The sequence below is a fragment of the Trichosurus vulpecula genome, chromosome 1 (genome assembly GCF_011100635.1).
Source record: "Trichosurus vulpecula isolate mTriVul1 chromosome 1, mTriVul1.pri, whole genome shotgun sequence".
NCBI classification, from domain to species: Eukaryota; Metazoa; Chordata; class Mammalia; order Diprotodontia; family Phalangeridae; genus Trichosurus; species Trichosurus vulpecula.
Window position 1 is genome coordinate 94,348,630 of NC_050573.1, and position 27,547 is coordinate 94,376,176.

The 27,547-nt window shown below is 38.6% G+C and overlaps 1 protein-coding gene across 1 annotated transcript in view; it reads left to right on the forward strand.

Annotated features, from left to right (window-relative positions):
- COL22A1 (collagen type XXII alpha 1 chain) overlaps positions 1-27,547 on the forward strand; it is a 570,107-nt gene that overhangs the window by 522,380 nt on the left and 20,180 nt on the right. Inside the window, exons 50-57 of the mRNA XM_036741444.1 lie at positions 4,489-4,542; positions 7,666-7,719; positions 9,773-9,817; positions 15,390-15,443; positions 18,217-18,270; positions 20,191-20,244; positions 22,414-22,485; positions 27,439-27,474. Coding sequence (XP_036597339.1) covers positions 4,489-4,542; positions 7,666-7,719; positions 9,773-9,817; positions 15,390-15,443; positions 18,217-18,270; positions 20,191-20,244; positions 22,414-22,485; positions 27,439-27,474 — 423 coding nt within the window. The remainder of the gene's footprint in view (positions 1-4,488; positions 4,543-7,665; positions 7,720-9,772; positions 9,818-15,389; positions 15,444-18,216; positions 18,271-20,190; positions 20,245-22,413; positions 22,486-27,438; positions 27,475-27,547) is intronic.

The window sequence follows — 27,547 nt, forward strand, 5'->3', positions numbered from 1 at the left end:
AGGGTGTAACAATCCTTGCTTTCAGGGAGCTGACTTTCTAATAGGGTAACAGGAACTATGCATATTAGCCTATATAGAATAAGAAAGAAAGAGAATGAATACAAGGTATTTAAATGTAAGATTTAGTGGCAAAGAATTGGAAATTGAAGGTATGCCCATTAGTTGGGGAATGGCTGAGCAAGTTGTAGTATATGAATGTAATGGAATATTCTTATTCCATAAGAAATGATGAGCAGGCAGACTTCAGAAAAACCTGGAAAGACTTATACGAACTGATGCTGAGTGAAGTAAGCAGAACCAGGAAAACATTGTGCACAGTAACAGCCACAATGTACGATGACTAACTTTGTTAGATTTATCTCTTTTTAGCAATGCAAGGATCCAAGACAGCTCCAAAGGACTCATGATGGAAAATGCTGTCCACATCCATAAAAAGAACTATAGAGTCTGAATGCAGATTGAAGCATATTATTTGCTCTGTTTTTGTTTGTTTATTCTTTCTCATGGTTTCTCCCATCGATTCTAATTCTTTATAACATGACTAATGTGTAAATAGGTTTAATATGAATGTATATGTAGAGCCTATATCAAATTACATGTCATCTTGGTGTGGGGGAGGGGAGAGATGGGGAGAAAATTTGGAATTCCAAATGTTATAGAAGTGAATGTTGGAAACTAAAATAAATTAATTAATTTAAAAAAGATAATGAACAATTGTAACAATGGAGTGGGTCAAGGAAGGTTCTGCATCTTAAAGAATGCGGAGAGGGATTCTATAAGGCAGAGGAAGAAGGGGAGTACATGCCAGTGTGTGACCCCAAACACAGAAGGTGGGCCAGGAAGGAAGAAACAGCTATTAGAAAATTCCTCAGTCATCTGCCTCTGGGTCTTCTAGTTGTATAACCACAGGCAAGTCAATTAACCTCCTTATGCTTCAGTTTCCTCAACTTTTAAAATGTGGGGATAGTAATAAATATAGTAACCATCTCAAAATGCTATCTTAAGGAGAATCATGTTAAATTACTTTAACAAAGCATTTTTCACATCTTTAAGTCCAATTCAAAGAGCAATTATTAATTGGCATTAATTAGGAGAAGCTAGGTGGCAGAGAGGATGGAGTCCGGAAGACTATTTCAAATCTTGCCTCAGAAGCTTACTAGCTCTGTGACCCAGGGCAAGTCACATAGCCTTTCTGGGTCTCAGTTTCTTCGTCTGTAAAATGTGGGTAATAATTAGCACCTACATCATGGGTTTATGGTGAGGGTCAAATGAGTTCGCCCAACTCATTTGCACAACTTAATGCACTATATAAGTGCTATCTATATATCAATTAGTTTTCTATTGGTCATTGTGTTATAAAGGATAATGTTAGTTCTTGTCTTTGCTGAACACTTTCATTCCTTGAAAATATTGCCTGAGCCTAGGCCTTGAAGATATCGGGATGATGTACCAAGGGACACTGATTTTGGATTCAGAAGACCTGATCTGATCTGAGTCTGGGCTTGACCACTTGCTCACTTCGTGACCTTGGATAAGTCACCCCAAGTCTGAATAATAGAGATAATAATAATACCTGAACGACCTGTATACCCTTTCCCATATTGTGAGAAACAATTTAATAATATGTATTAAAATACTTTGTACCCCTTAAAAGTATAATATTATTATATACCACTGTTATTATAATGCCTAAGGCATTATTGTTTTTAAACATACCTGCAAAATCCAAGCTTACTAGCTCTTAGTGGATGGTGATGGCTGCTACTTAAAAACAAAAGTAAACCTCATATTAAACCAATTATTATAATTGAAAGCTGAAGATTGATCCTAATCAGGAATCTTTTTAATTCATTTCCTGTGTCTCTTAACTTTCCCTAAGCTTTGATTTATAGTCATGATGTAGCCATATCATGTTCCATCCCAACTGAATCAGAAATGAAGTCAGACTGTACCCCCATCCTTGTGAACATTAGTCGGATGTCAGGGAAATCATGGAATCACAGCTAAAATTCTAGTATTGCATAAATAAAGAGAACCAGGTACATGGATCTGGGTGAGGATTGGGGGCAGGGGTAGAAAGGAAAGAAGTATCTTTTCAACCTCCCCCTCATTGTCTTTTTTCTTTTTTAAAAATTTGTTTGAATTTATTTTTAGCATTATTTATTTTTAAATTTGAGTTCCAGATTCTCTCCCTCCCTCCCACTCCTCCCCCACCCAGTGAGAAGGCAAACAACATGATATTAATTATACATGTGAAATCATGCAAAGTATATTTGCATATTGGCCATATCGCCAAAAAAGGAGCAAAAGAAATAAAGAAAATTACATTTAAGTTTGCATTCAGAGTTCATCAGTTCTCTCTCTGGGGGTGGATAGAAATTTTTTTATTATAAGTCCTTTAGAATTATGTTGGATCACTATGTTGATCAGAGTAGCCAAGTCTCTCACAGTTGATCATTATTACAACATTGCTGTTACTGTGCACAATGAAATCCCACTTTTTCTCACTTGACTTTGTATCACATCAGTTGATATACAGCTCTTGCTGTGTTTTGTTTTGTTTTGTTTTTTTCTGAAAGCATCCCCCTTGTCATTTCTTATAGCACAATAATACTCCGTCCCAATCCTATGTCATAACTTATTAACCTATTAAACAGTTGATGAGCAGTCCCTCAATTTCCAATACTTTGCCACCACAGTAAGAGCTGCTATAAGTATTTGTGTACATTTAAGTCCTTTTCCTTTTTCTTTGGTCTCTTTGGGGTACATACCTAGTAATGGTATTTCTGGGTCAAAGGTTATGTGCAGTTTTATAACCCTTTGGGCATAGTTCCAGCTTGTTCTCTAGAATGGTTGGATCAGTTCACTACTCCACCAACAATTTATTAATGTACCTATTTCCCTTATGCCCTCCGGCATTTGTCATTTCTGATAAGTGCGAAGTAGTACCACAGAATTATTTTAATTTGCCTTTCTGTAATCAGTAGTGATTTAGGGCGTATTTTCACATGACTATAGATAGCTTTGATTTCTTCCTCTGAAAACTGCCTGTTTATATCCTTTGATCACTTTTCAATGGAGGAATGGATTTTATTTATTATTTATAAATTTTATTCCATTGTGGTTCAGTCATTTCAGTCATATCTGACTCATCATGAACCTGTTTCCACATTTGGGAATCCCCATTTGGGGTTTTCCTTACAAAGATACTGGAGTGGTTTTCCATTTCCTTCTCCAGCTCATTTTACAGATGAAGAAACTGAGGCAAACAGGGTTAAGTGACCTGCCCATGGTCACACAGCTAGTAAGTGTCTGAGGCCGGATTTGAACTCACGAAGATGAGTCTTCCTGATTCCAAGTCCAGTGCTCTATCCATTGCAACATCGAGCTGCCCCCAAATTTGACTCAGTTACCTATACGTTTGAGAAATGAGACCTTTATCAGGGAAACTTGTATAAAAAATTGGTATAATTTCATTATCTGTGGTATCTTTTAGCAATATGTAATTGCCCTGATTATCTCTTTCCATTAGGTCTATTTTTGCTTTTGCTTTGTCTGACATCATGATGGGCACCCCAGCCCTCTTCACTTCAGCTGAAGCATAACAGACTCAGCTCCAGCCCTTCATTTCAACTCTGTGTGTGTCTTTATGTCCCAAGTGTGTCTCTTGCATGCAACATAATTGTCATATTTTGCTTTCCAACTCATTCTGCTTTCTCCTTCCATTGTGTTGGTTAGCTCATCCATTCACCTTTACAGTTATGATCACTTAACTGTACATTTCCCTCCATCCCATTTTCTTTGGTTTATCTTTCTTTCTCTTTTTATCCTGTCCCTCCTCAAAAGTCTGTCTTGCTTTAGACCTCTGCCTCCCCCAATTTGTCCTCCCCTTTATTTCCCTCCCCGCCCCATACCTCTTATCCCCTTCTCCTATCTCCCTATGGGATAAGATATATTTCTGCACAGAACTAAGTATATCTATATCTATCTATCTATCTACACATATATATTCTTCCCTTTTTGAACCAATTCCAATGAGAATGAGGTTTGAGCATTGTGCACCAACCCCCTATTTCCCCCTCCATCATAAAAGTTCTTCCTTGCATGCCTCTTTTATGTGAAAAAAAATTCCCCATTCTACATCTCCCTTTCCCCTTCTCCCTTTTTCTTTTATTTTTTCATAGTAGCTCAGAGTATTAATTAATAATAACATGTGGAGTATTAAGGTTTAAGGAACACTTTACATGCATTGTCTCATTTGATTCTCAAAACAACCCTGCAAATTAGGTGCTATTATTATCCCCATTACAGGGGGGGGGAAACTGAGGTTCAGAGAAGCATTTTGATTCACCTAAGGTTAGGATTCATCTTCGGCTTGCAAATGTCTGAGATATTATTTGAACCTCTTTTCAAGTTTAACTCTCTATTATGTCATGTGTCCCCTTTTTCTTTTTCTTTGAGATGCTAACCTCTTTGTTTCAACTCCAGGGTGAAGAAGGGAAGGAAGGTAAAGATGGAAAGCCAGGCCCCCCTGGAGAGCCAGTAAGTGACTGAATTATTTGGCAATATGCATCCCTGGAGTTTTTAAGTAGAAATAGTATGCTTGGTTATGGGGAATTTTGTGGAGCAGATTTCTGTTCAGGAATAGCTTAGACTAGAGGTCCATTTGATCCCTGATATTCCATGATTCTCTAAATAGGTCATATTTGCCACACTGCCCTATTCCACACTCTCCCTATGAGACTATTGAAAGCAAATTAAACAAACATAAAAGAGACTCATAAAAGTTGAGAGTTGGAAGATACTTTTGAAATCATTAATCCAACCCTATGCCTTTTCCACCCATTTTAAAGTGGAGGAAACTGAGGATGAGAAATGTTAAATGCCTAGACAGCTAGGTGGTTTGGTGGATAAGATCTGAATTCAAATCTGGCCTAAGAATTCAAATATGGCCTAAAATTTTAAATAATTTTGCTAGATGAAAGATGTCAAACTTATGGCCTGAGGACTGCATGAAACTAGCAAAACTCCTGAGTGTGACCCAAACCAGATTAAAATGTAATTAAGAAGTATTTAACAAAATAAATAAACTAGCAAGCTTTGTGACCCTGGGCAAGTCACTTAACCTCCCTCTGCCTCAATGTCCACATCTATAAAATGGGGATAATAATAATACTGCTCTCCCAGAGTTATTATAAGGATCAAAAGAGATTATAATTGTAAAGCTCTTACCACAGTGCTTGTCTGATAGTAGGTGCTTAATAAATGCATGTTTCCTTCCTTATTCAAGATCAAACCATGATCTTGGTAAATCTAGTTAGTGATAGACCTAGGCCTGGAATCTAGGTCTCATGGCCCATGGCCTAGTGCTTTTTGTGCTTTACCACTTTGTCCACTAGCATTGGGTAAGTAAATAGTTGTGAATGATGGCAGGGATCCAAGGCTGCGGCTTAGATGGGTGTAATCTAGCTGAGTGTTATACTCAGTATGATAAGGGGGCTATACATTCAAGAGAGGAGGACAGTGTAGAGTTGAATTGGTTCACCAAGAGGTCAAGATGGGGAGAAGAGGAGAGATTAGTTAGCATAGGGGAGGTGGCATAGGAAAGAATTGAGAGATAAAGGGATTGGAGATCATGGTGTGGACAAATAGCAGGGTTTTGTCAAGGAAAGTAGAGGAAAAGTTGACAAGCCAAATGGTTATGGTTGGATAGGGGGACTTCAGAATTCTCAAACATAGAGATGGGTGCTACATTTGTGGATGATGGCAAGATCAAGGGCATGGCAATTTTTGTATTAGTCTGAGTTGGGATGGAAGGGTAGCTTATGGGAAGTGAGTAGACTGAAGAGCTAAATGAGTAGTTAGGGTGTTTAAGGGACAATCAATATATAGGTTGAAATTCCTTAGCATAAGGGCAGAAGTTGGAGAGGACAGAAATACTGTAAGCCAGGTATCAGGTAGCAAGTGTCTGAGGCTGATTTTGAACTCTGGTCTTCCTAATTATGGGACCAGCACTCTATCCAGTGTACCAGTTTTAGGAAGAAACTAGGATCTAGAAAGGTAGAACAATGTGCCTGCGGCCAAGCCAGGACTGGAATCATAGGATCTTTGTGTCCAAGATGAAAGGAGCCTCAGGGATCATCTAATCCAACTCATTCTACAGATCAAGAAGCTAAGGCCTCCAAATACCTTTTTTTTTTCAAATACATACATTTTTCCAAATGACTTTCACAGTAATTACTTAAAATATCCTTTTGTAGATGACATAATTGAAGGAAATGGTGTTTGGGAATAAAATCGTTCACTTACCTATTTGTGGCTCTGCCAAATTTTGTTTAAAACATTTTATAAGGTACCCACAATGTGCAGAGCTTGGTGCTATATGGTAGGGAGGGATATAAAGGTAAGTCAGTCATGTCTTCTGAATTCAAAGAGCTTATACCCTGGTAAGACATATAAGAAACATAAAAGAACATTTTTAATTAGAAATAGCATGAGACATGAAAACAAATTGCTATATTATTATACAACTAGAAGAGAGCATGGAGGTCATCTAGGTCATGATTAGTGTGCATAATGGCAGCTAGGTGGTACAGTGTATAAAGGACCAAGCCTGTAATCAGGAACATTCATCTTTGTGAGTCCAAGTCTGGCCTCAGATACTTCCTGGCTGTGTGACCCTGGGCAAGTCACTTAACCCTCTTTGCCTCAGTTTCCTCATCTGTAAAATGAACTGGAGAAGGAAATGGCAAGCCACTACAGTATCTTTGCCAAGAAAACCCCAAATGGGGTCACATTTAGTCAGACACATCTGAAATGACTGAACAGCTATGACCAAAAGGGTACATAATGAATCTATTAGGTGGTAGCATTATTGGAATTCAAATTGCATATTTCCATTGGTTTGGAACCAGTTACCATACTTTTTAATCATTATAACTTCTAATAGTGCAAATTCAAATGCATTCAATTACTTCATGGAATTCATTATTCACACTAATCAGGACCTAGAAGGGAAAGATGGACTAAGACTAAGGTTTTACTGAGCACATTTTGAATCAGAAATTGAAAGATGGATAATAGAAATAGAGATCATTACAGATTAGTAACAAGGTAAGCAAAGGAATGGAGGAAGGAGAACATGGAATGTGAACAAGGGACAAGAGCTCATTATCACTAGTTATTTTGTGTTTGTATTTGGTAAATATGGGACGGTAATAGAGGAAAGATCTTCATTTTGATCAAAACCCATGTGTTAAGTACCTACTATGTAGAGAACTCTGTACCAGGCAGCTGCAATGTAAAAATGAAAGTCATTTGAGACCCTCAAGAGGCCTCCAATCTAATGAGATGGGAGATTCAACATAGAATCTAGACAACTGTAATACAAGTTAGACTATGATTAAGTGTTATTGGGGAGGTTAAACATAAAGGAATTAATAGAGGGAAAGATCATTTCTGACTTGAATGATAAGAGAAGGTTTCCAGAAGGAGGTGGAACCTCTGCTGGGCCTACAAAGAAGAGAAGAATTTCAGTACGCAAGGATGTGTGGTGATGCTGTCATTGATGAGGATGGTTCATCCCAGTTGTCATGGAAGCAAAGGGTTTATAAATTCTATGGTATGAATTCCTTTCTCTCTTCTTTCTTTCCCCTGTCTCTTCAGGGTCCTTCAGGAGAACCAGGCCTTCCAGGACAAGATGGTGCCAGAGGACCACCTGTAAGTTACCAAAATAGTTTGTCTGTGATAAATCTTATTTGACAAGTTGGGTAACATTGGTAGACGCTGGCATTTAATGACAAACTAAGCCTTATCCTCTGAATGGCAGGTTGGAAATTAGGCATAGATAAATATTTTGAGGAATACCATGTAGTTGATGTGAGCAGAGGGGAAGATGCAGAGAATTCTATCCTTCCTCCTAAGCACATGTATAACACAACATCTCATTTATCTTAGTAATAGCTATGTCTATTTATGCATACTAGAATGAATGGTTCCCATCGGCACATGTAATTCCATAGCTTCAGGGTTACAGCCAAGATTTCTGGAATGAGAACTGGCACTCAGAGACAGAAAATGTTTGTAATAAGTAATTTGTCAGGGCCAGAGCTCATAGCATCATAGAGTCAAGGTCATATAATCTTTGAAATTTAGGTGTGCGATAGATATCAAAGATATGTAGCCCAATTTCTTCACTCAAAAGGTAAGAAAACTGCAGCCCAAAGAAGTAAATGGATTTGCCCAAGGGCATAACACTAGTTAAACATCTAGGTGATGCAATGGCTAGAGCATTGAACTTTGAGTCAGGAAAACCTGAGTTCAAATCCTGTCTTAGACACTTACTAGCTACATGACCATGGGAAAATAATTTAACTCCTATGAACCTGAGTGTCTTCATTTGTAAAGCAGGGATAATAGTTGTACCTACATCACAGGGATTATTGTAAGGACCAAATGAGATAATGATGATGATGATGATATCTAACATTTATAAAAGCACCTATTATATGTCAAGCACTGTGCTAAATGTCTTACAATTATTGATTCTTGCAACAAACTGGTACTATTATCATTACCATTTTTCAGTTGAGGAAACTGAGGTAAATCGAGGTTAAGTGACTTGCCCAGGGTCACAGAACTAGTAAGTGTCTGAGGCCAGATTTGAATTCAGGGCTTCCTAACTCCAGGCCTGGTACTCTATCGCTTATACCACCTAGCTATATAAATATGTCTTCTTGTTGTTCAGTTGTTTCAGTTGTGTTCCGCTCTTCATGACCCCATTTGGGGTTTCCTTGGCAATTACACTGGAGTAGTTTTGCCATTTCCTTCTCCAGCTCATTTTGTAGATGAGGAAACTGAGGCAAACTGGGTTAAATGACTCACCTAGGGTCACACAGCTAGTAAGTGTCTGAGGCCAGATTTGCACTCAGGAAGATGAATCTTCCTAAATTTAGAGCTGGCACTCTACCCACTGCACCACACAGCTGCCCCTCCATAAACATTAGCTATTACGATTGTGTTGTCGTTATCATTATGATTATTATCTAGTGGCCAAGGAGCTATTGAAGGAATGAAAGCAGAGAGATCCTAGGATAGACCTAGAGTTGGAAGGCATTTTAGGGGTCATGTTCTCCAACCACTTCCCTTGAAATCCTTATTTTATTTTACATCCAGCTAAGCAAATTAGATGAGATCTAATCATTGTCACTCATTTCTTTTCAAGTCAGCTTTCTTTATAGAAAAATCTTTCACATTCTACTCTTAGAATCTTGGATCTAGTAGAAGAGTCTAAGAGCAAAGTGGAGGTTGATTGGGCTACTTCGACTGTCCAGATGCTTGTCCTATGTTCTCCTAGGCCAGAAAAGTTTTATAAGGGGTGTGTGTGCGTGCGTGTGTGTGTGCGTGTGTGTGTGCACGTGTACGTGTGCGTGTGCCTCTGCTCACTCTTGCAGAGGCAACTGACCTCCAGCATGACTATAAAGAGATAGGGTAGGGTTGTGTACTGCCCCATGATGCCTTTGTTCTAAAAGGCTGATCCTTTATCTTGAGAGGTTCTATCACCAGCTACCAGGAGAAGGGAAAAGGACCAAGCTAGTATAGGAAGAGACAGTATGGTGGACTGGTTTGGAATGTCTAATAAAACTGGGCTCTGCCAAGGATAAGAGTAAGGATGTAAATGGCCATGTTATACCATGTTGCCCACATATGTACTATAAGAATTTCTCCCTCTCAAGGAAATTTTTTCTGAAAAAGTTAATTCTTTTTCTTCTAGGGATTCAAGGGACACACAGGAGACTCTGGTCCACCTGGCCCTAGGGTAAGTCAATCACTTCATATTAAAAATTAGGAATGGGCAGGCTCTTGTCAAGTCCTCAAACTCAGTATTTTTAACTCCAGGCAGAACTAAACCCAATCACCTCAGACTGTTTAAAATCAATCCTAGTTCCTCTTGTCAATTAAATATCTTATCATCCAAGAAAGTGACAATGGGCTTTCCAATATAATTGTTTTCATAAGATACCATATCTTCTCAGCTTGGTTCTTCTAGATGTCTTGTTCTAGAAGACAGAGTTTGATATAAGAATAAATCCAGACAAATAGAGACTTTGTTGACTATGGTCTTTATCAATGACATCAAGTAACTACCACACAGGCATGGCCCAGGAATGGGCATTCAGTATATGCTCAATAAAGACTGATTTATTGATTGGAAAACCACTCATTGAGAAGTACCACATTATTTCAGTTAATGACATTACTATCACTATGAATTTCAAGCTTAATGTATGCTATAAATTAAGCACCAACTACATATATTCAACAAGAATTTATTAAGTACTTACCTATATACCAGGAACTGTGGGGATGCTATAACCAAAGCAAAACAGTTCCTGTCATCAAGGAGCATGTAATCATATGATAACATGTGCCTCTAGGAGTATATAGACTGTCTCAAAGAGCAGTTTTTAAATTTTTAAAGCTTGAAATACCTCATATGTAGAACGGACACAAAATGAATATAAGATAGCTTGGGGATGGAGTGCACTCATAGCTGGGCTGTGGGGGAAGGATAAAAAAAGCCTCCATGGAGAAGCTGGTACATGAACTGAATCTTGAAGGGTACCATGGGATTCCAAGACTTGAAGGGAGGCATGGAGCAAAGTTGGTGCAAAGATAAAAAGACAGTGTAATGGAGGGAGTATCATGGGTATGAAGCAGTAACTAGGCCATTCTGTGAGTCAGCTCACAGAATTCTTGGAAGAGAGTAATGTGGAAGAAGTCTGGAGAGGGATGAAAGTCTAGGCTTACAAAAGATTTAAACGACAAACAAAGTAGTTAGTATCTGATCTTACAAGAAATAGGGAACTACGGTAGTTTACTAAGCAGAGCAGTCACACAATAAAACCAAAGCTTTAGGATATTCATTTTGGTAGCTCTGGGGAAGATAGATTGATCCCAGGCTGGGATAAAGCAATGAGAAGCAGCATAATCCTTGTCCTCAAGAGCCTACACGATCAGATACATTTACATATAAATATAATCCCATAAATGCAAAGGAAAGATCCATAGAAATTAATATTAGTTCTGATATTTGATAAATCCCCAAATCCCAGCTATGGAATAAGGACTCACTATTCAACAAAAAAATGTTAGCAAAATTGAACACCAGTATGGATAAAAATTAGATTTAGGGGAACACTCCACACCTTAAATCATGATGAGCTCCAAATAAACAAGCAATTGAGATAGAAAAAGGTCACATCATGAATAGCTTAGAGAAACATAGAAAAAATACCTATAAGATCAATGGAATGGGAGAAAAGCACATAGAGGTGCACAGAAGATAAGACTAAATTTGGTTATTTCATAATTGATTACAAAAAATTAAAATGTCTTTATACAAATAAAACAAAGTTAAGATTACCAAGTAAAAGAAATTAACTGGGGGGAAATCTTTGTAGCATGTTTCTCTGATAAAGGTTTTATTTCCAAGATATATAAAGAACTGATTTCAATTTAAAAGAATGAGAACTGTTCCACAATTGACAAATGGCCTAAGGATTTGAACTGGCAGTTCTTAAGGAAAAAAATTCAGGCTATCTATAGCCATATGGAAAGAAAAATAAACGAAATAAAAAACAAAAAAGAAAACACTTTGTTCCAAATTACTATTAATTAAAAAAGGCAGAGTGAAGCCATTCTGGCCCAAGTCTACCTCCCACCTGTCATCTTGGCAATGATCTCAATAAAAGGAAATGATGAATGTTAGAGGTGCTATAAAAAAAGCCATATTGATACACTGTTGGTGGACCTGTGATTGGAGACACATATTCTGGAAAGCAATTTGAAATTATACACATACCCAGACATATGAACTAAACGATTTGTACTCTTTGTCTCAGTGATACTACTGCTAGGCCTATACCCAAAAGAGATAAAAGAAGTAGAAGAAAATCCTGTATGTGCAAAAACAATTATAGATTTTTTGTGATAACAGAAATGCCCATCAATTAAGAAATGACTGAATAAGTTGTTATATAAATGTGATGGAATACTATTGTGCTATAAGAAATGAGGAAATAAATGATTTCACATAGATATGGAAATGAGCAGAACCAGAAGAACAATTAACACTAGAACATCAATATTACAAAAATGAACAATTTTGAAGACTTTAAAAAAAATGATTACTGGAATGTGCAGAACCAGGAGAATGCTATATACAATAATAACAACTCTATAAAGACAAACAATTTTGAAAGCTGCAATAATTATGATCAATACACTGACCATCCATGAATCCAAAAGATCAATAATGAAGCATACTACTCACTTCCTGATAAAGGTGAAGGGAAGGATTTAACGTGCAGAATGTTTTTGTATATTTTTTTATAGTCAATGAGGGAGTTTGTTTTGCTTGACCATGTATATTTGTTACAAGGAATTCTTTTTTTGCCCATTGGGGTGAGAGATAAGAAAATAGAAATAGAAAATTAAAAATGAATTGTAAAATAGAGAGGCTTAGAGGTGCTATCTATCTATACAGATAGATAGATAGAGATATATTCATATATATGGAATATTGCATGTGATTTCAGAATAATATCAAAAGCAACTATAATAATAACATTTTTGTAGCACCTACTATGTGCCGAGTACTATTAAGCACTTGGCAAATATCTCATTTGATCCTCATAACAGCCCTGGGATAGGTGCTATTAATATCCCCATTTTACAGTTGAAGAAACTAAAGCAAATAGAAGTTAAGTGACTTTCCCAGGGTCACAAAGCTAGTAAGTGTCTGAGGCTAGATTTTAATTCAGTTCTTCCTAATTCCAGGTCCAGCACAGTAGTCAGCGTGTAGTCACCCTGCAGTAGTCACCCACACACTAGTCACCCAGCAGCCCTAATAATATGTAAATGTTTGTAATGTAAAACCAAAGCACATTAATAAAACTCCAAAAGAAAAAAAAAGAAATTGATAACAAAAGATTTTAAAAGGGAGAGATCTTTTGCATCCAGAGAATCATATGAAGATCGACCAAAGGAACTAGGGAAGTTTAGCCTAGACAAGGAAAAACTGGGAAAGGCCCAATGGCTACCCCCGAAAATAAGTCTTGTCAGGTGGTAGAAGGATTCAGTTCATTCCATTTTATCTCAAAGGGCAAAGCTGGGAGCAATGGGTGGAATCTGCAAAGAGGGAGGGAGAAAAGGAAATGATTAAGCATTTATATAGTACCTACTATGTGCCTGGCATGTGCTAAACACTTGATTTTTTAATAATATTTCATTGTTTCTGAATTCCATGTTAAAACAATTTTTGACATTTTAAAAAAGTTTTGAGTTACAAATTCTGTCCCTCCCTCCCCTCCCCCTTCCCTGAGACAGTAAGCAATCTGATATAGCTTATACATGTTCAATCCTGTAAAACATTTCCATATTAGTCATTTTTCACAAGAAGATTCAAATAAAATGAGAGAGAGAAAGGAAGGAAGGAAGGAAGGAAGGAGAGAGGGAGAGATAGAGAGAGAGAGAGAAAGGAAGGAAGAAAGAAAAATAAAGAAAGAGAAAGAAAGAAGGAAGGAAGGAAGGAAGAAGGAAAGAAAGAAAGAAAGAAAGAAAGAAAGAAAGAAAGAAAGAAAGAAAGAAAGGAAGGAAGGAAGGAAGGAAGGAAGGAAGGAAGGAAGGGAGGGAGGGAGGGAGGAAGGAAGGAAGGAAGGAAGAGAAGGAGAAATAGCAGGCTTTAATCTGTATTCAGACAGAATCAATTCTTTCCCTGGAAGCAGATAGCATGCTTCATCATGAGTCCTTTGGGATTATCTTGAATCATTGTATTGCTGAGGCTAAGTCATTCCCAGTTCTGCATCATACAATATTGCTGTTACTGTGTGCAATGTTCTCCTGGTTCTGTTTCATTTTGTATCAGATCATATAAGTCTTTCCAGATTTTCTGAAATCATCCTTCTTGTCATTTCTAAATCACAATAATATTCCACCACAATCATATATCACAGCTTGTGATAAGCACTTTACGAATATTATCTCATTTGTTTCTCACAACAACCCTGTGAGCTATTACCTTATGACTCATGATTTCAATTCAAAAGTCAGTTTACAAGATGTTTTTTAGGCTTTACTATTTACCAAGTATTGTGCTAAGTATAGAGGTATACAAAGAAAGTAAAAAAATTATGATCTCTGCCCTTAAGGAGCTCACATTCTAAAGGAGAAAACAGCATACAAAGAATCACATGCATACACACTAGATAACAGCATAAATGAGAAGCAGTCTCAGAGAGAAGGAACTAGAGGTGGATGTGAGGGTACTGTGAAAAGCCTCTTACAACAGGCATTTTATTGAGCACCTACTATGCCCAACATCTGGTGTTTGGTTCAGGGGATACAAAGAACCCTACCCTCAAATTGCTAGCAGTCTTCTAGGAAGATAAGTCATTTCTTCAAATAATTATAATATGAGAGAGTATACTAAGTGCAGAGAAGAGGTCCAGAAGAAGAAAACAGCCATGAGAAATTTAAGAAGGAAAAGGCAACTTCCAGCTGGAAGCCATATAGTCCAAGTGTCCCATTTAGCAAACTACACTCAGAGAGGTGAGGGGACATGCCCAACATCACACAGGTAGTAAATGACAGAGCCATGATTTGAATTCTGCCCCCCCCCCCCATATTTTTTTTTCTATTGTGCCATGTCTATAGTAGTTAAAAGTCACAGCAATGCTGTGAGGCAGCTATTGGGAGGATGACAATTTCTAGTTGATTGTGGTACAGAAAATGATCCTGAGAGACATTAAGTGCCTTCTTCATGGTGATAGAATCATTAGTATCATAGATTTTGAGCTGTCAGAGATGAGATACCCAAGGGTAGGGTCCAAGTTTCTGTTAGGTTGGAGACTGTTGGAGAGCAGGGCCATGATAAGAAGATAGACTTTTTTTCTCTCTAAGTACTGATGTTATCCTTTTGAAAAATCGAACTTCTGTCCTGGGTTCAGCAAGGAGAATAAAGCAGATCTCATGCTGAGGCAAAGTTCTGATTGGTCTGGCAGTAGAGAGTGAAGGGGCCCACTGATTGTCAACTCAGAGATGCCATCCAGTAAAGCGTTAGCAATAGACAAAAATGCCATCTGGGTGTTGGCTGGGATAGAGCTTCGACATCTGCCTTGGGGATCTTCTGTCATAATTATATCATGTAAGAAAGCATAGTACACATACACATATACTCAAAAATATCTAGGGCTATCAAGGGCATAGTCTTCACCTATACCCCTCAATTTCTTTTCCCAGGTAACTCCACAAGAACACCTTCCACAGAGACAGGTATTTCCCCCCATCTCTTGTTTTAATTAAGATCTTCTTGTTTTCTTTTCTTACAGGGAGAGCCAGGAGCACCGGGTCCTGCGGGCAGAGAAGGGTCACCAGGGAAAGATGTAAGTGCACTGCCAATCTATTGGAGGTAGGGTGGGGGAAAGAAATTTCATTTCAGGATTGCACATGATTACCCCAGATCCAGCAGCCAAGGGTACAAAGATTGCGCTTGAGCATAAACCATTATAGGTTCTCAGAATCCATGTCACGGAGTATTGGACGCAGTTTGAAACTGCTGATGGTCCAAGCCACTCTTTATATCCTCTGTGATGAAGATAAAGCATCTGCCTGAAAAGCCGGGGAATTATTTCCTGGATTAGGCATTCACATTGAGGAAGGCATCTACATGGAAGGATGAGCACCTAGATTATTTTATATATTGAATATTGAAAGATTTTAGCCTTTCCAGTGAGTTACTTCCGTATTCTCATCCCTGTCTAGTCCTGTATTATAACTGCACATGTACTGTTAATTTTTCCCTTTGGTTTACAGTTTTTCATGGTTAAATAATCAAGTGTCCAGGAACCTCTCTATATTTAACAGTCACCAAACATTTATTAATTGCCTACAACGTGCTGAATTCTTTGGCTTCCTCTAAGTTCAAGCTAAAACCCTACCCTCAAGAAGTCTTTTCTGATCCCCATTAATATTAATCCCTTCCCTCTGTTGATTGTTTCCAGACTATATTGTGCATAACTTGTTTGCACTTAGTTGTTAACATGTGGTTTTCCCCATTAGACTGTAAACTCCTTGAGGGCAGGAACAGTCTTTCCCTTTTCTTTGTGTTCCCAGTGCTTAGCACAATGCCTGAGACATAGTAGGTGGTTAATAAATGTCTGTTGACTGCAGCTCTTCTTAAACTGTGGATCTCCAGTGGAAAAAGTTTAAGAAGCTCTGGACTGAATGACTCCCAGGCACAATGCTAAGCAATCAGGGATGTAGAGAAAGACAAAAACATGATTCCTGCCCTAAGGAGCTAACATTTTAATGTCTATAACAGCATGCAAAAAAATTGCACATACAAGATATTTACTGTGAAAATGAGGGATAATCACAGACAGAAGGCAATAGCTGTTGAGTACATGGGAGGGTGTCAGGAAAAGCTGTTTGCAAAAGGTGGGATCTGGGATGAGTCCTAAAGAAAGCCAGAGAAGCTAAGGTGCAGAGGTGAGGAGGGAGAAAACATTCCAGGCATGAGGGACAACCAGTACAAATGCATGGAGTTGGGAGATGGAATGTCTTCTGAGGGGGACAACAAGAAGGCTAGTGTCACTGGATCTTGGAACAAATGGATAAGAGCACAGTGTAAGAAGGTTAGAAAGGTAGAAAGAGATCAGGATGTGAAGAATCATCAAAGCCAAATGAGAATTTTGGATTAAATCCTTTAGGTAAATTTAACTATGATCAACCTTGAGAATGAGGCTGCTTGTTCCTAGGGTCATGCTGGAAACTTTTTTACAGCACTTCCTCACAATAGTCCTGTGAGAAAGATATTAATGTACCCATTTTATAATGAGGAAAATTAGACCCAGAGACTTTAATTGACTAACCCAAAGTCATACAGATAAGTGGTTGTATAACTCAGAATACTAAGCAGGTTTCCAAACTTCTGGTTAAGTTCTCTTTCTACTACCATTGTCTCAGGGGAGGAAGGAAGGGGCACTCTGAGACTAAAGAGTCAGGTTATAATGAAACAAGAATTTAAAAAAAAAAAGGATAAAAATAAGTTCTAGGCATTATAGATTTAGGTGTAGAAAGGACTTTAGAGGTCATTGAGTCTAACTCTTCTCAATTTATGGATAAAGAAACTGAGACAGAGAGATTCAGCAACATTCCTGGAGTCAGAAAGCTAGTAAGTGACTGAGATGGGATTCAAACCAAGGACCTTCCAACTCCATGTCCAATGCCTTATCCATTTTACCAGCTTGCCTGTACAGTATATCTTTTGGTCAGAACAGAAAGATAAATCTGCTCTGCTTTTAAAATCTTCTACGATTAGAGTCGGAATAGACTTTAAACATTATATAATATAATCTGGTCATTTCACAGACAGGGAAACTGAGGCCTTAAGAGGCTAAGTGATTTTTGTAGAATCATGGAGCTTACATGCAATGATCCTTGACCTCTGATTCCAAATCTGGTGCTCTTTGAAGCATCAGCCAAACCAAATATAAACCAATGACATGCGATCAGTAGAGTCTTAGAGTTGGTGGAAATCTTGGAAATCATCTATGCTACATTGGTGTGGAGGGAAATAAATTTTAGCTCAATATAAAACAAACAAAAAAGAAAACCTAACACTTTCCAGCAATCCAAACTGTCCAACAGTATGCATGACTGTCTTCTAAGGTAGTGAGCTCTCCAACACTAAATATCTCTTGAACGATGCTGTAGTAGAAGGAGCACTGGATTTCACATTAGAAGACCTGGCTTTGAAATTTAGCGCCTTTGGGACCATAGGCAAGTCACTGGGTTTTCATCCAGGACTCATTTTCCTCATCTGTAAAAGAAGAAGATTCAGTCGGGTTATCCCCACGGTCCTCTAAAATCTTATGATCTTTTTATTTACCTATTAATCTCTGTCATCAGTTTTGTTGTTGTTGCTCGTTAAACATTTTAGCATTTGCATTTGATAATTTGGGTTTCTCTTTAGGCCTTCTTCCTGTTCCTCATTAGAATCCGCTCCTTTTTTCCCCCCACACTGGACTTAGAGGTCAATGTTTTCTTTCAAGGACACTTTAGGCTGTCGTACCCATGTCACTCTTATATACACCCTCATCCCTTCCTGAGATTATCTTTGCATTAATAATTGGATGACTTATTTTCTTTTTCTAGGGTGACACTGGGCCCCCAGGGCCCCCAGGTGCTCGGGGACTTAGGGGAATACCGGTGAGTTGTCTTTTTCCTTTCGGCAGCTATTTCAGTTTTTCAGCAGGATCATCTTAAAGCAGATAGATGTGAGAGACTGACCAATCAAAAGGTTTTGTCTGTCTAGAGAGCTTACCTCGCAAAACTCTTTTTGATGTAGGCAATATGAATATAATTATCTCCATTTTACAGATGGAGAAACCAAGTCCCCCCCTTCTCCCCCCATGAAAGTAACTTAACCAAGGTCACTTGATTTGGCACTAAAAAGTACAAAGCTGAGGCTTGCACCCAAGTCCCCTGAATTCTTGTCTGTCTCTTTACTATGGCACCATATGTTCTCTCCATATGTAATGCATTCTACCTTCTCTTTTCCATCATTGTCGTCATTCATGGGAAATCAAGTTAAGATGAATGTCAGCAACTGCTTGGAAAGGACAAATATCAAAGGGTAGCCTGAGGGCGGCATGTACAAGAAAGTAGCCCTACAAATATGCTTACTTGTTGGTAGAAGGCTTAGGAACTAATGTATACGTATGTGTATAAATGTTAGCTCCCTTGGCTAGAGGAAGGTGGAGCCACTTCCCTTTCTCCCATTGGCTTCTTCCATAGGTCAGTATCCCTAATCAGGGGTGGGAAACCTGTGGCCTGGAGACCACATATGTCCTTCTAGGTCCTTGGGTGCAGCCTTTTGACTGAGTCTAAATTTTACAGAACAAATCCTTTCATTAAAGGGATTTGTTCTGTGAAGTGTGGATTAAATTGAAGGTTCATACTTGAGGACCTAGTTCCCCACCCTGCCCCAGATCTTAGCACATCTGAACTGTCCAAAGTGTAACAAAAAGTAACCAGAGCCTAGGGATGGCCCTGCTTACAAGGTTCTTGAGTGGCAAGGGGCTTCTAAGAGAACACAATCCAAGTCACATTCTAAAAGCCCTGGAAGATACAGAAGAAATGGTGGGCTTGGGTTGGTTTTATTTTATTTAGGTGTAAAGGGAGGTCCAGGCCTGTGATTTCATCAATGTAGAAAAGTTCAAGGAAGAAACTTCCTTCCAGGGCAAATCTGTAACTGTTCTATAGCTTATAATCTTGAAAAGTTACCTGAGCCACTAAGAGGGTAAGAGACTTGCCCAGGATCATGCAGCTAAGTGGTATGTGTCAGGACTAGGAGTGGAACCTAATCATCTTGGTTCTGAGGCCAGTGCTTTACCCACTATGCCAGGAGTTCCCAATGGTTTTAGGTCCTTATGTCCCTTGACTTTTAGCAAACCTTTAACCCCCATTTGATATGAAAGGAAATAAGTTCTACAGTTTATCAGGCAGTCAATAAACATTTATTAAGTACCCACTGTGTGCCAGACAGCACATATGGGGTAGTTAAGTAGCTCAGTAGAGAGAGTGCCAGGCCTGGAGACAGGAAGGCCCATTTTTCTGAGTTCAAATCCAGGCTTCTGACATTTCCAAGCAGTGTAACCCGGGCAAGTCACTTAAGCCTGTTTGCCTTAGTTTCCTCATTTGTAAAAATGACCTGGAGAAGAAAATGGCAAACCACCCCAGTATCTCTGCAAAGAAAACCTCAAATGGGGTCACAAAGAGTCAGACACAACTGAAAGACTACTGTAATGACATGTGCTAGACACTGTGTTAAGTGTTGGTGATGCAAAGAAAGGCAAAAGATAATCCCAGCTCTTGAGGGGCATAAAGGATATTACACTTAGGAAATAAAACATATCCATTAATTTCAATAGGATAATATAGTGGTTTATAGCCTAAAGGATCTGCACATAAGCAATAAAATAAAACTAAACATTAATTCCAATAGGATAATATAACTACTAAATGCTCCTTCTACTCCTTATAAGAAAAAAGGAAGAAAACTGGATGGGAGTGTCACTGTGGTAGAACAGAGTGGTTGCATTCTTACCTATATTTTTTCCCCTACAGGGTAAAAATGGATCACCCGGCCCTCCTGGAGACCCTGGCCAACCAGGTAACCCAGTAAGTACCTGTCAAATGCCAAATAAAAGAAGAAATAAATAACTTGGCAAATCCAAGCCAGCTGCAACCATAGTTTTTGGTTCCCTACTTCACAAGGAATAGACTAGGTCCCATTCACCTGTATGTATCTCCACAGTACCTCCATAGGCTGCTGCTGGAAGAAGGGGAAGATTCAGTTCCTCTTTCCACCAGGGTATCAGCTTTATCTCACACAGCCCCAAGAAGCAGACACATTGTTCCATAGCAGAAGAGGAAACCAGAAGGGGGTAATTGGAGTGATTGCACATTACCTCAGGCAGAGGGAGTAATGGGTCTGTCTGTCATCTCAAGATGTATTTATGGGCACTGCAAACAGGCAGCCTCCCAATGGGGAGCAGAACAAATGGGAATCTTCAGATGAACGGAGGAAGAGTAGAAAGACTTGGTGTTCAGCCACTGGGAGTGGAGAGAAATGCCAGGAAAAGAAGTCTACTGAAGGCTTCTGGGACTGGTCAGGACAAAGCACAGCCTAAATAGCTTTCCAGAGAGGCTTCAGAATAACCTATTTACTGGGGGTAAAATTGCTAATGTCTCTGACTGAAGAACACAGTCCACTCCCACCTTCAAACATTAGATTTCCTATTTGGGCTAGCAATATCAGTATTATTGGTGGGTGAGTGGGTGTGAACGCATGCGTGCATACACACACACACACACACACACACACACATACACACATTTTCTTTATTTCTTTCTTAAACAAAAACCACCATTGAATCAGATTCAAAAATTCTCTTTAGAATCTCAGAGTTAGAAACAACCTCAGAGGTCATATAGTCTACTGCCTACCTGAGCAAGAATCCCCTTTCAGAATTACTGTATTCTGTGATTTGATGATCCCCAACAAGTGGTCACCCAGAAGATAGCTATCTAAATGAGTGTGTTCCAATAATGCTGCCATTTTTCAAAGCATTTCTGGATCTCTATTTATAAAAAGACCATCAAAGCCAGTCAGGGACCACTGGGGAAAGTCAACCTCATTTATTTATAGTCATACATCATTTTTATCCAAAATTCTATTCCCTCCCACCTACTCTTTCCCCTCTCCTCCCCTCTCTTCCTTTCCCCTCCTCTCTCCCCCCCTCCTCTTCCTCTTCCTCCTTCTCTTCTTCTTCCTCTTCCTCCTTTTCTTCTTCTTCTTCTTCTTCTTCTTCTTCTTCTTCTTCTTCTTCTTCTTCTTCTTCTTCTTCTTCTTCTTCTTCTTCTTCTTCTCTCTGTCTTTCGCTCTCTGTCTGTCTCTGTCTCTCTTTACCACCCCCCCCCCCAAATTCCATCCATTAGGGTTGTTTCTGGATGACTTTTGGCTTTTTTCTCAAAGTTAAATCCATCCTGTTAAAAAGAGTTTGTTATTAAAGACAATTTGTAGATCTTTCCCTTATTTCAACAGTTTGTCGTCCTGTTTCCATTTTCACCTTAATTGTCCTTAAGATAAATTTGATTAGTTGGGTTTCTTACTAAGATTTTTTTCTCTTAATTGTTTTTTCCCTCCACTGCTTCTCACCATTTTATGATGTGATGGTCCCTATAATAATGCACTTACCTACTTCATAATATTTTAGAAATAAACTTACATTTTCAATTTTTAAAAAATCTATTCTGAAAGATGTAGGGTTGTAACAAACACCGGCTGTGGAGTCAGAAGCCCTGTTGCTTGCTGCCCTTGTGACTTTGCTTAAGTCTCTAAACTGTAGGCCTCATGTGGACAAGATGGCTTCTCACATCCTTTCCAGATCTATATCTATGATCCCATGACTCAAAAGGATACACTTTTCTGTTTTGCATTTCTCTAATGAACTTACTATGTATTATTATGTATTATCATTATCTGTGTGTGCCCAGGTAAGCTTTAGTCCAGCCCTACTAGACTGTAGATTACATAAGGGCAGGGACTGTATTTTGGACATACATCCCTGGCACTCGGCAGAGTACTGTACATACAGCAAGGATTTAATGGGAAAAACCATTGTCTTCTAATTTGATCATATTCTCTGTCTCCATCTTACTGTATACAAAGTGCCTTTGGGTTTTCTTGGCACTCCTAGCAGAACAAACATGAAGGAAGAGATTATGACTAAGACCGATCTGGGTTTTTGTTGTTGTCGTTGTCCCTTTTTTTGTTTGTATTTGTAGGGGCAGAAAGGTAACAAAGGGGATAATGGCAGCCCAGGACTTCCAGGATTCCAGGGACCTCGGGGACCTCAGGTAAGCAGAAAGCTCCGGATTGGAAATCGTAATTTTTCAATCCTGACCAGGAAGGTCCGTGGATTGGATATTTAGCCTAAAGGTTTCATTTTCTGCCCAAGCTCCACTTCTCATCTCTTCAGGTAGAAATGAGCAGGTGTTTGCTCAGAGGTTACTAGGACTTTAGCATTGAAAGTGACCTTAGAGATCATCCAGGCAAATGCCCTTGTTTTATAGAGGAAGAAACTAAAAAAGCAGAAGATTAAGCATTTTGCCCAAGGCAAAGAAAATGGAAGTAACTATTGTCATTTTGGGGACAGCTTAAGAGGGGGAAAAGTCAGATATTCTAAAATGAATCCATATCTCTAGACTTTACTGCTAGGAAATGCAAAATAATTCATCACACTCCTATTCCTGTCTCTACCACTCAGAAACTGAGTCGGAAGTGGTTTCTCAGCACTTTGGGTCCTCAAAGAGAAGCTTGAGACAGTATTAGACTTGGGGTCAGATGCCCTGGCTCTGCCATGTCCATGGAACACATACATGGGGCCAGTTTAAGGTTCATTAAAATGGAAATAAATAATGCTTGTACCATTTACCTCATAGAGGTTTTGTGAAAAAAACCTACAAAATGATATAGAAATATGAGCTAATATAAGGAGAGAATTATTCACACATTAATTCTGGGACAGATAAGATAGCAGGAGAGGGAAAGAGACAGGACACGACAGAAACACTGTTAGGGTAAACCAGAAATGTCACACATGTCATGTCATGTGAGACCAGCGACACTCCCAAGAGCAACCCAAGCCAAGTTAAAAGATAACTTGGAAATATTTAACAAATAAAAATATAAGAAAACACAATGTTAATTTGTAGTTTTCTAAGTCAATATGTAGCCTACAGGGATCCATATGTATTATTTACAGCCCATTTCTCTTTGAGTAAGGAACACTCAAGAACAAAAAAGAAAAATTTGAATCCCACTTTATTACTTCATGAATGTATGACCTGGAACAAGTCACTTAACTTTTCTGGTAACAATTTCTTCATCTGTAAAATGGAGGCAATAATACTGGCATTACCTGCCTCATGTTAAAGGAGGACTGGCACCTCTGGTGTGAGGGCTGCTCATTTACTTTTCATGTCCATCTGTCACCCAACTCTCCCCTATGGCAGCTGTAGTATGCACGGCGGGCCGCCCCAGTAAACTGTCTCAGCAGATAGTTAAGTCAGGTTGAGGGTAACCAACAGGCCTCAAACCCATTGGTAAGTTAGGGGGGATGTCTGTCCCAAGCACGTGAAGACTTTTCTTGGTGGAATATGGAGATGAGAGAATTTGTTCCAGCGGCGATGAATGCCACTAAAACAGATGATATGGAGCACTTAAAGTTCGATTAGGTATTGAAGATCCCAAGGTCAGCCATTGCTTCTCTGGTCATTGCCAGTCATCCTAACATTTGTTTTTTTCACTGAATTTGGATGACTCAGGAAGAGAGAAAGAGGCTGACGTCTTTGGGTAATTCAGCCTCACTTAAATCCAATTCACAAGCAATTCACAAGACATCATCTCCTGATGTCATTGGTGCTCTTTGAAAACAAAGGACAAACAACAGCAGCCTTCCTCACAAGTCATTGTGGGGGAAGCACTTTGAAACCTTTAAAAGGTTAAATAAATGTGAGCTAATATTATTGTCATTATCATTAACCAGAAGGAGGAGAAGACTGTCTTCTGTGATTGAATCTGAGCTTCAATTTACAAAGCAGGACACATTCTGAATCTTTGAGCACCCTTAATTTGTATGTGTGCCCACACACCCATAATACCATTAGTAAGATCTACTATTCTACTAGAATAAACAACAGCACCTACTTCCCAGAGTTGTCCTTAGCATCACATGAGGTAAAATCGGAAAGTGCTTAGCACAGTGCCTGGCTTATAGTAAACTGTTGTTATTCAGTCGTGTCCAACTCTTCCTGACCCCACTTGGGGTTTTCTTTGTAAAGATACTGGAATGGATTGCCATTTCCTTCTCCAGCTCATTTTACCAATGAGGAAACCGAGGCAAACAGGGTTAAGTTGACTTGCCCAGAATCGCACAGCTGGGAAGTGTCTGAGACTAGATTTGAACTCAGGAAGATAAGTCTTTTTGACTTCAGGCCCAGGAGGCTATCCAATGAACCGCCCACCGGCCCAGTATAAATGTTAGCTATTATTGCTATTATTAACTGCATGACTTGGTGAACCTTGACATTGTCACTAGCAGTTTCTTGGGTAAGTCACTTTAACTTTCAGGGCTTATTATTTTCTTAATCTGTCTAATCAAACTTCTACTGCTCCTTCCATCTCTAACATTCAATGTACTTTGCTTTTAATATTTAATGTTTATATTCTAGCATTGTGTTCTGTCATTTTCCAGTTCTAATGTTCTGTGCTGTTTGTTTGAAAATTCTATATTCCTTGTTTTAATAATCTACATTATAAGATACCTCCCAGTTTTAACATACTAAGTTCTTTGTTCTAATTTTTTATGTTCTTTGTTCTAAAATTTTATATTCTAAGGTATTTTCCAGTTCTGACGTTCTGTTTTCTTTGTTTGAACATATTATGTTCTTTGTTCTGATTTTGTATGTTCTATATTCTAACATTGTCTTCTAAGGTATTTTCCAGTTCTAACATCTTATGTTCTCTATTCTAATATGTTATACTCTGCATTCTGACATTTTGTATTCTAAAGTATCTTCTAGTTCTAACATTCTGTCTTTTTTTGTTTCAACTTTCTGTGTTCTTTATACTAACTGTCTGCGTAATCAGTTTTTATATGGCTATGTTCCCTTCTACTGTTCAGTATCAAAATATGTTTCTGTTTTCACAAGTCAGGATTCTGGGGAATCACTAACCAGTGTCACTTCAGTTACTGATAGTCACATGGGAAGCAAAGGTACTCCAGCTATGGCTGAGTGGAATTATAATTTCTAAACTCCACTGTATTATTTGCTCTTTATCATTAGAGAGGCGGCATAGTATAGCATAGTGAAACGAGCAAGGCCCAGTCTACTCTGGGCAGAATCAAAAGACCCCTAAAAGTTTGTGCTTTCTTTGCTAGCTAGCTTTGGGATCCTGCATTTAAAACAAAAACAAAAACCGAACCAAAAAACCCTCCCCTCTCTGGGCCTCATTGTTATGGTCTGTGAAATAAAGGAACAGGACTAGACAGTCTCTCAGGTCATTTCCTCTTTGATCTTATAAATGTTTCTTGCATAAACATTCAAGAATTCCGTCAGTTGTCTCTTACTCTGAGGGGTCAACATTGGAGTAAGATGGAAGAAAGAATATAGGATAGGGGTGGAGTGTGCCCATTGGTAATCAGTAGGGAAGATCTATTCTGATAAATTCTATCTGAGGCAACCAATCACATGGTTTCAAACAAGCTCAGTGTTTGCATAATATGGGCATGCAAAGAGAGGTGGTAAGAAATAAACATCCACCTCAGTGAATAAATTGCTTCTCAAACACTTCTCTCCCCTCTTCTAAACACTATAACACTAGTAGTCACATCATACAAGTTAGCGCTCTACTAGTTTGGTACCCAGATTGGTTGGTGTATTTCTTATCCCTTTAAATAGATGAAGCTTAAGGAGATGCTTCTTGAGGGCAGAGTCAATCCTGTAAATAGAATCCCGAACTTAGGACATAGAGAAGAAGATCAGGCTTCCAATTTGGCGTCATTCACCACTTTGATATATGAACCACCTCAGTGACTCTGGGAAAATCACTCGTCCTCTCTGGCCTTTAGTTTCCTTACCTATAAAATTAAGGGGATTGGACTAGATCACCATTTCTTAAACCCTTTTGTTTCAGAATCCCTTTATACTCTCAAAAATTATTGAGGGCCCCAAAGAGTTTTTGTTTATGTAGGCTATATCTTTTAATGTTTGCTGTATTAAAACTTAAAACTAATCATTTTAAAGATGTGTTTATTCAATTTAAAATAATAAAAATAAACCTATTACATGTTAACATAATAACATATTTTATGAAAATAATTATATTTTCCAAAACAAAAAAATAGTGAGGAGAGTAGCGTTATTTTTGTAATTTTCTCTAATGTATGGCTTAATAGAAGACAGTTGTATTCTGATCTCTGCTGTTGGGATAGGTTGTTTCGGTTGAAATGTATTAAGAGTGGCCTCACACAGGTATGTAATTAGAACAGGCAAGTAACATCTTGATATTATTATGAAAATAGTTTTGACCTCACAGACCCCTTAAAGGGGTCTCAGAGACCCCCACAGACCTTCAGACCACACCTGAAGAACCACTAGATGATGCCTTTGAAACTTAAAATTTTATGACACCAGACACTTTTAACCTCTTCTGAACAGCACATAACAGTGCATCAGACTTGGAGTCAGCAGAGTACTGGGTTTGAATCTCACATCCAACACTTGCCAGCCATGTGACCTTGAATGAGTACCTCTCTTCAAATTTCTTATTTGTAAAATGGAAATAGTAATTCTAGCTATGCCTGCTTCAGGGAGTAATTGTGAGCAGAGCTAACAAATTTCTATTATTACTTATAAAGAGAATAAAACTTGTTTGTGAAAATCAAGGGAGGTAATATTTACAAAAAGAGTTTCTAAACTGTGAAGCACCTCTATACAAATATAAGGAATTATTTTTTCTGGATTCCTCCTCCCTCCCTTCCTCCATCCCCTTAAACTTGCAGTAGTTTGCCAGTGGGAATGTCAACTGCATTACCTTAGAACGTAAGTACCTAGTGGGACTACCTCTTTGTTACTTATATACCCAGCACGCAGAGTGGGGCCTGACACAAAGTAGGTGCTTAATAAATATTTGGTGATTGTTTGGGATAGCCAATGGTGCTCAACATGTACTTGTCGGGTAGTCAATCGGCTAGTTGGTTAACATTTGCATTGCTTGATTTTTCCATAATTGTTAATGTTTCACAGGGAGAACAAGGAGAAAAAGGGATCCCAGGAAAAGAGGCAAGTACTTAGCGTGTTTTAATCCTTTATTGATCAAATGATAAAGTGGATTTGAAAGGACTTTGTGTACTAT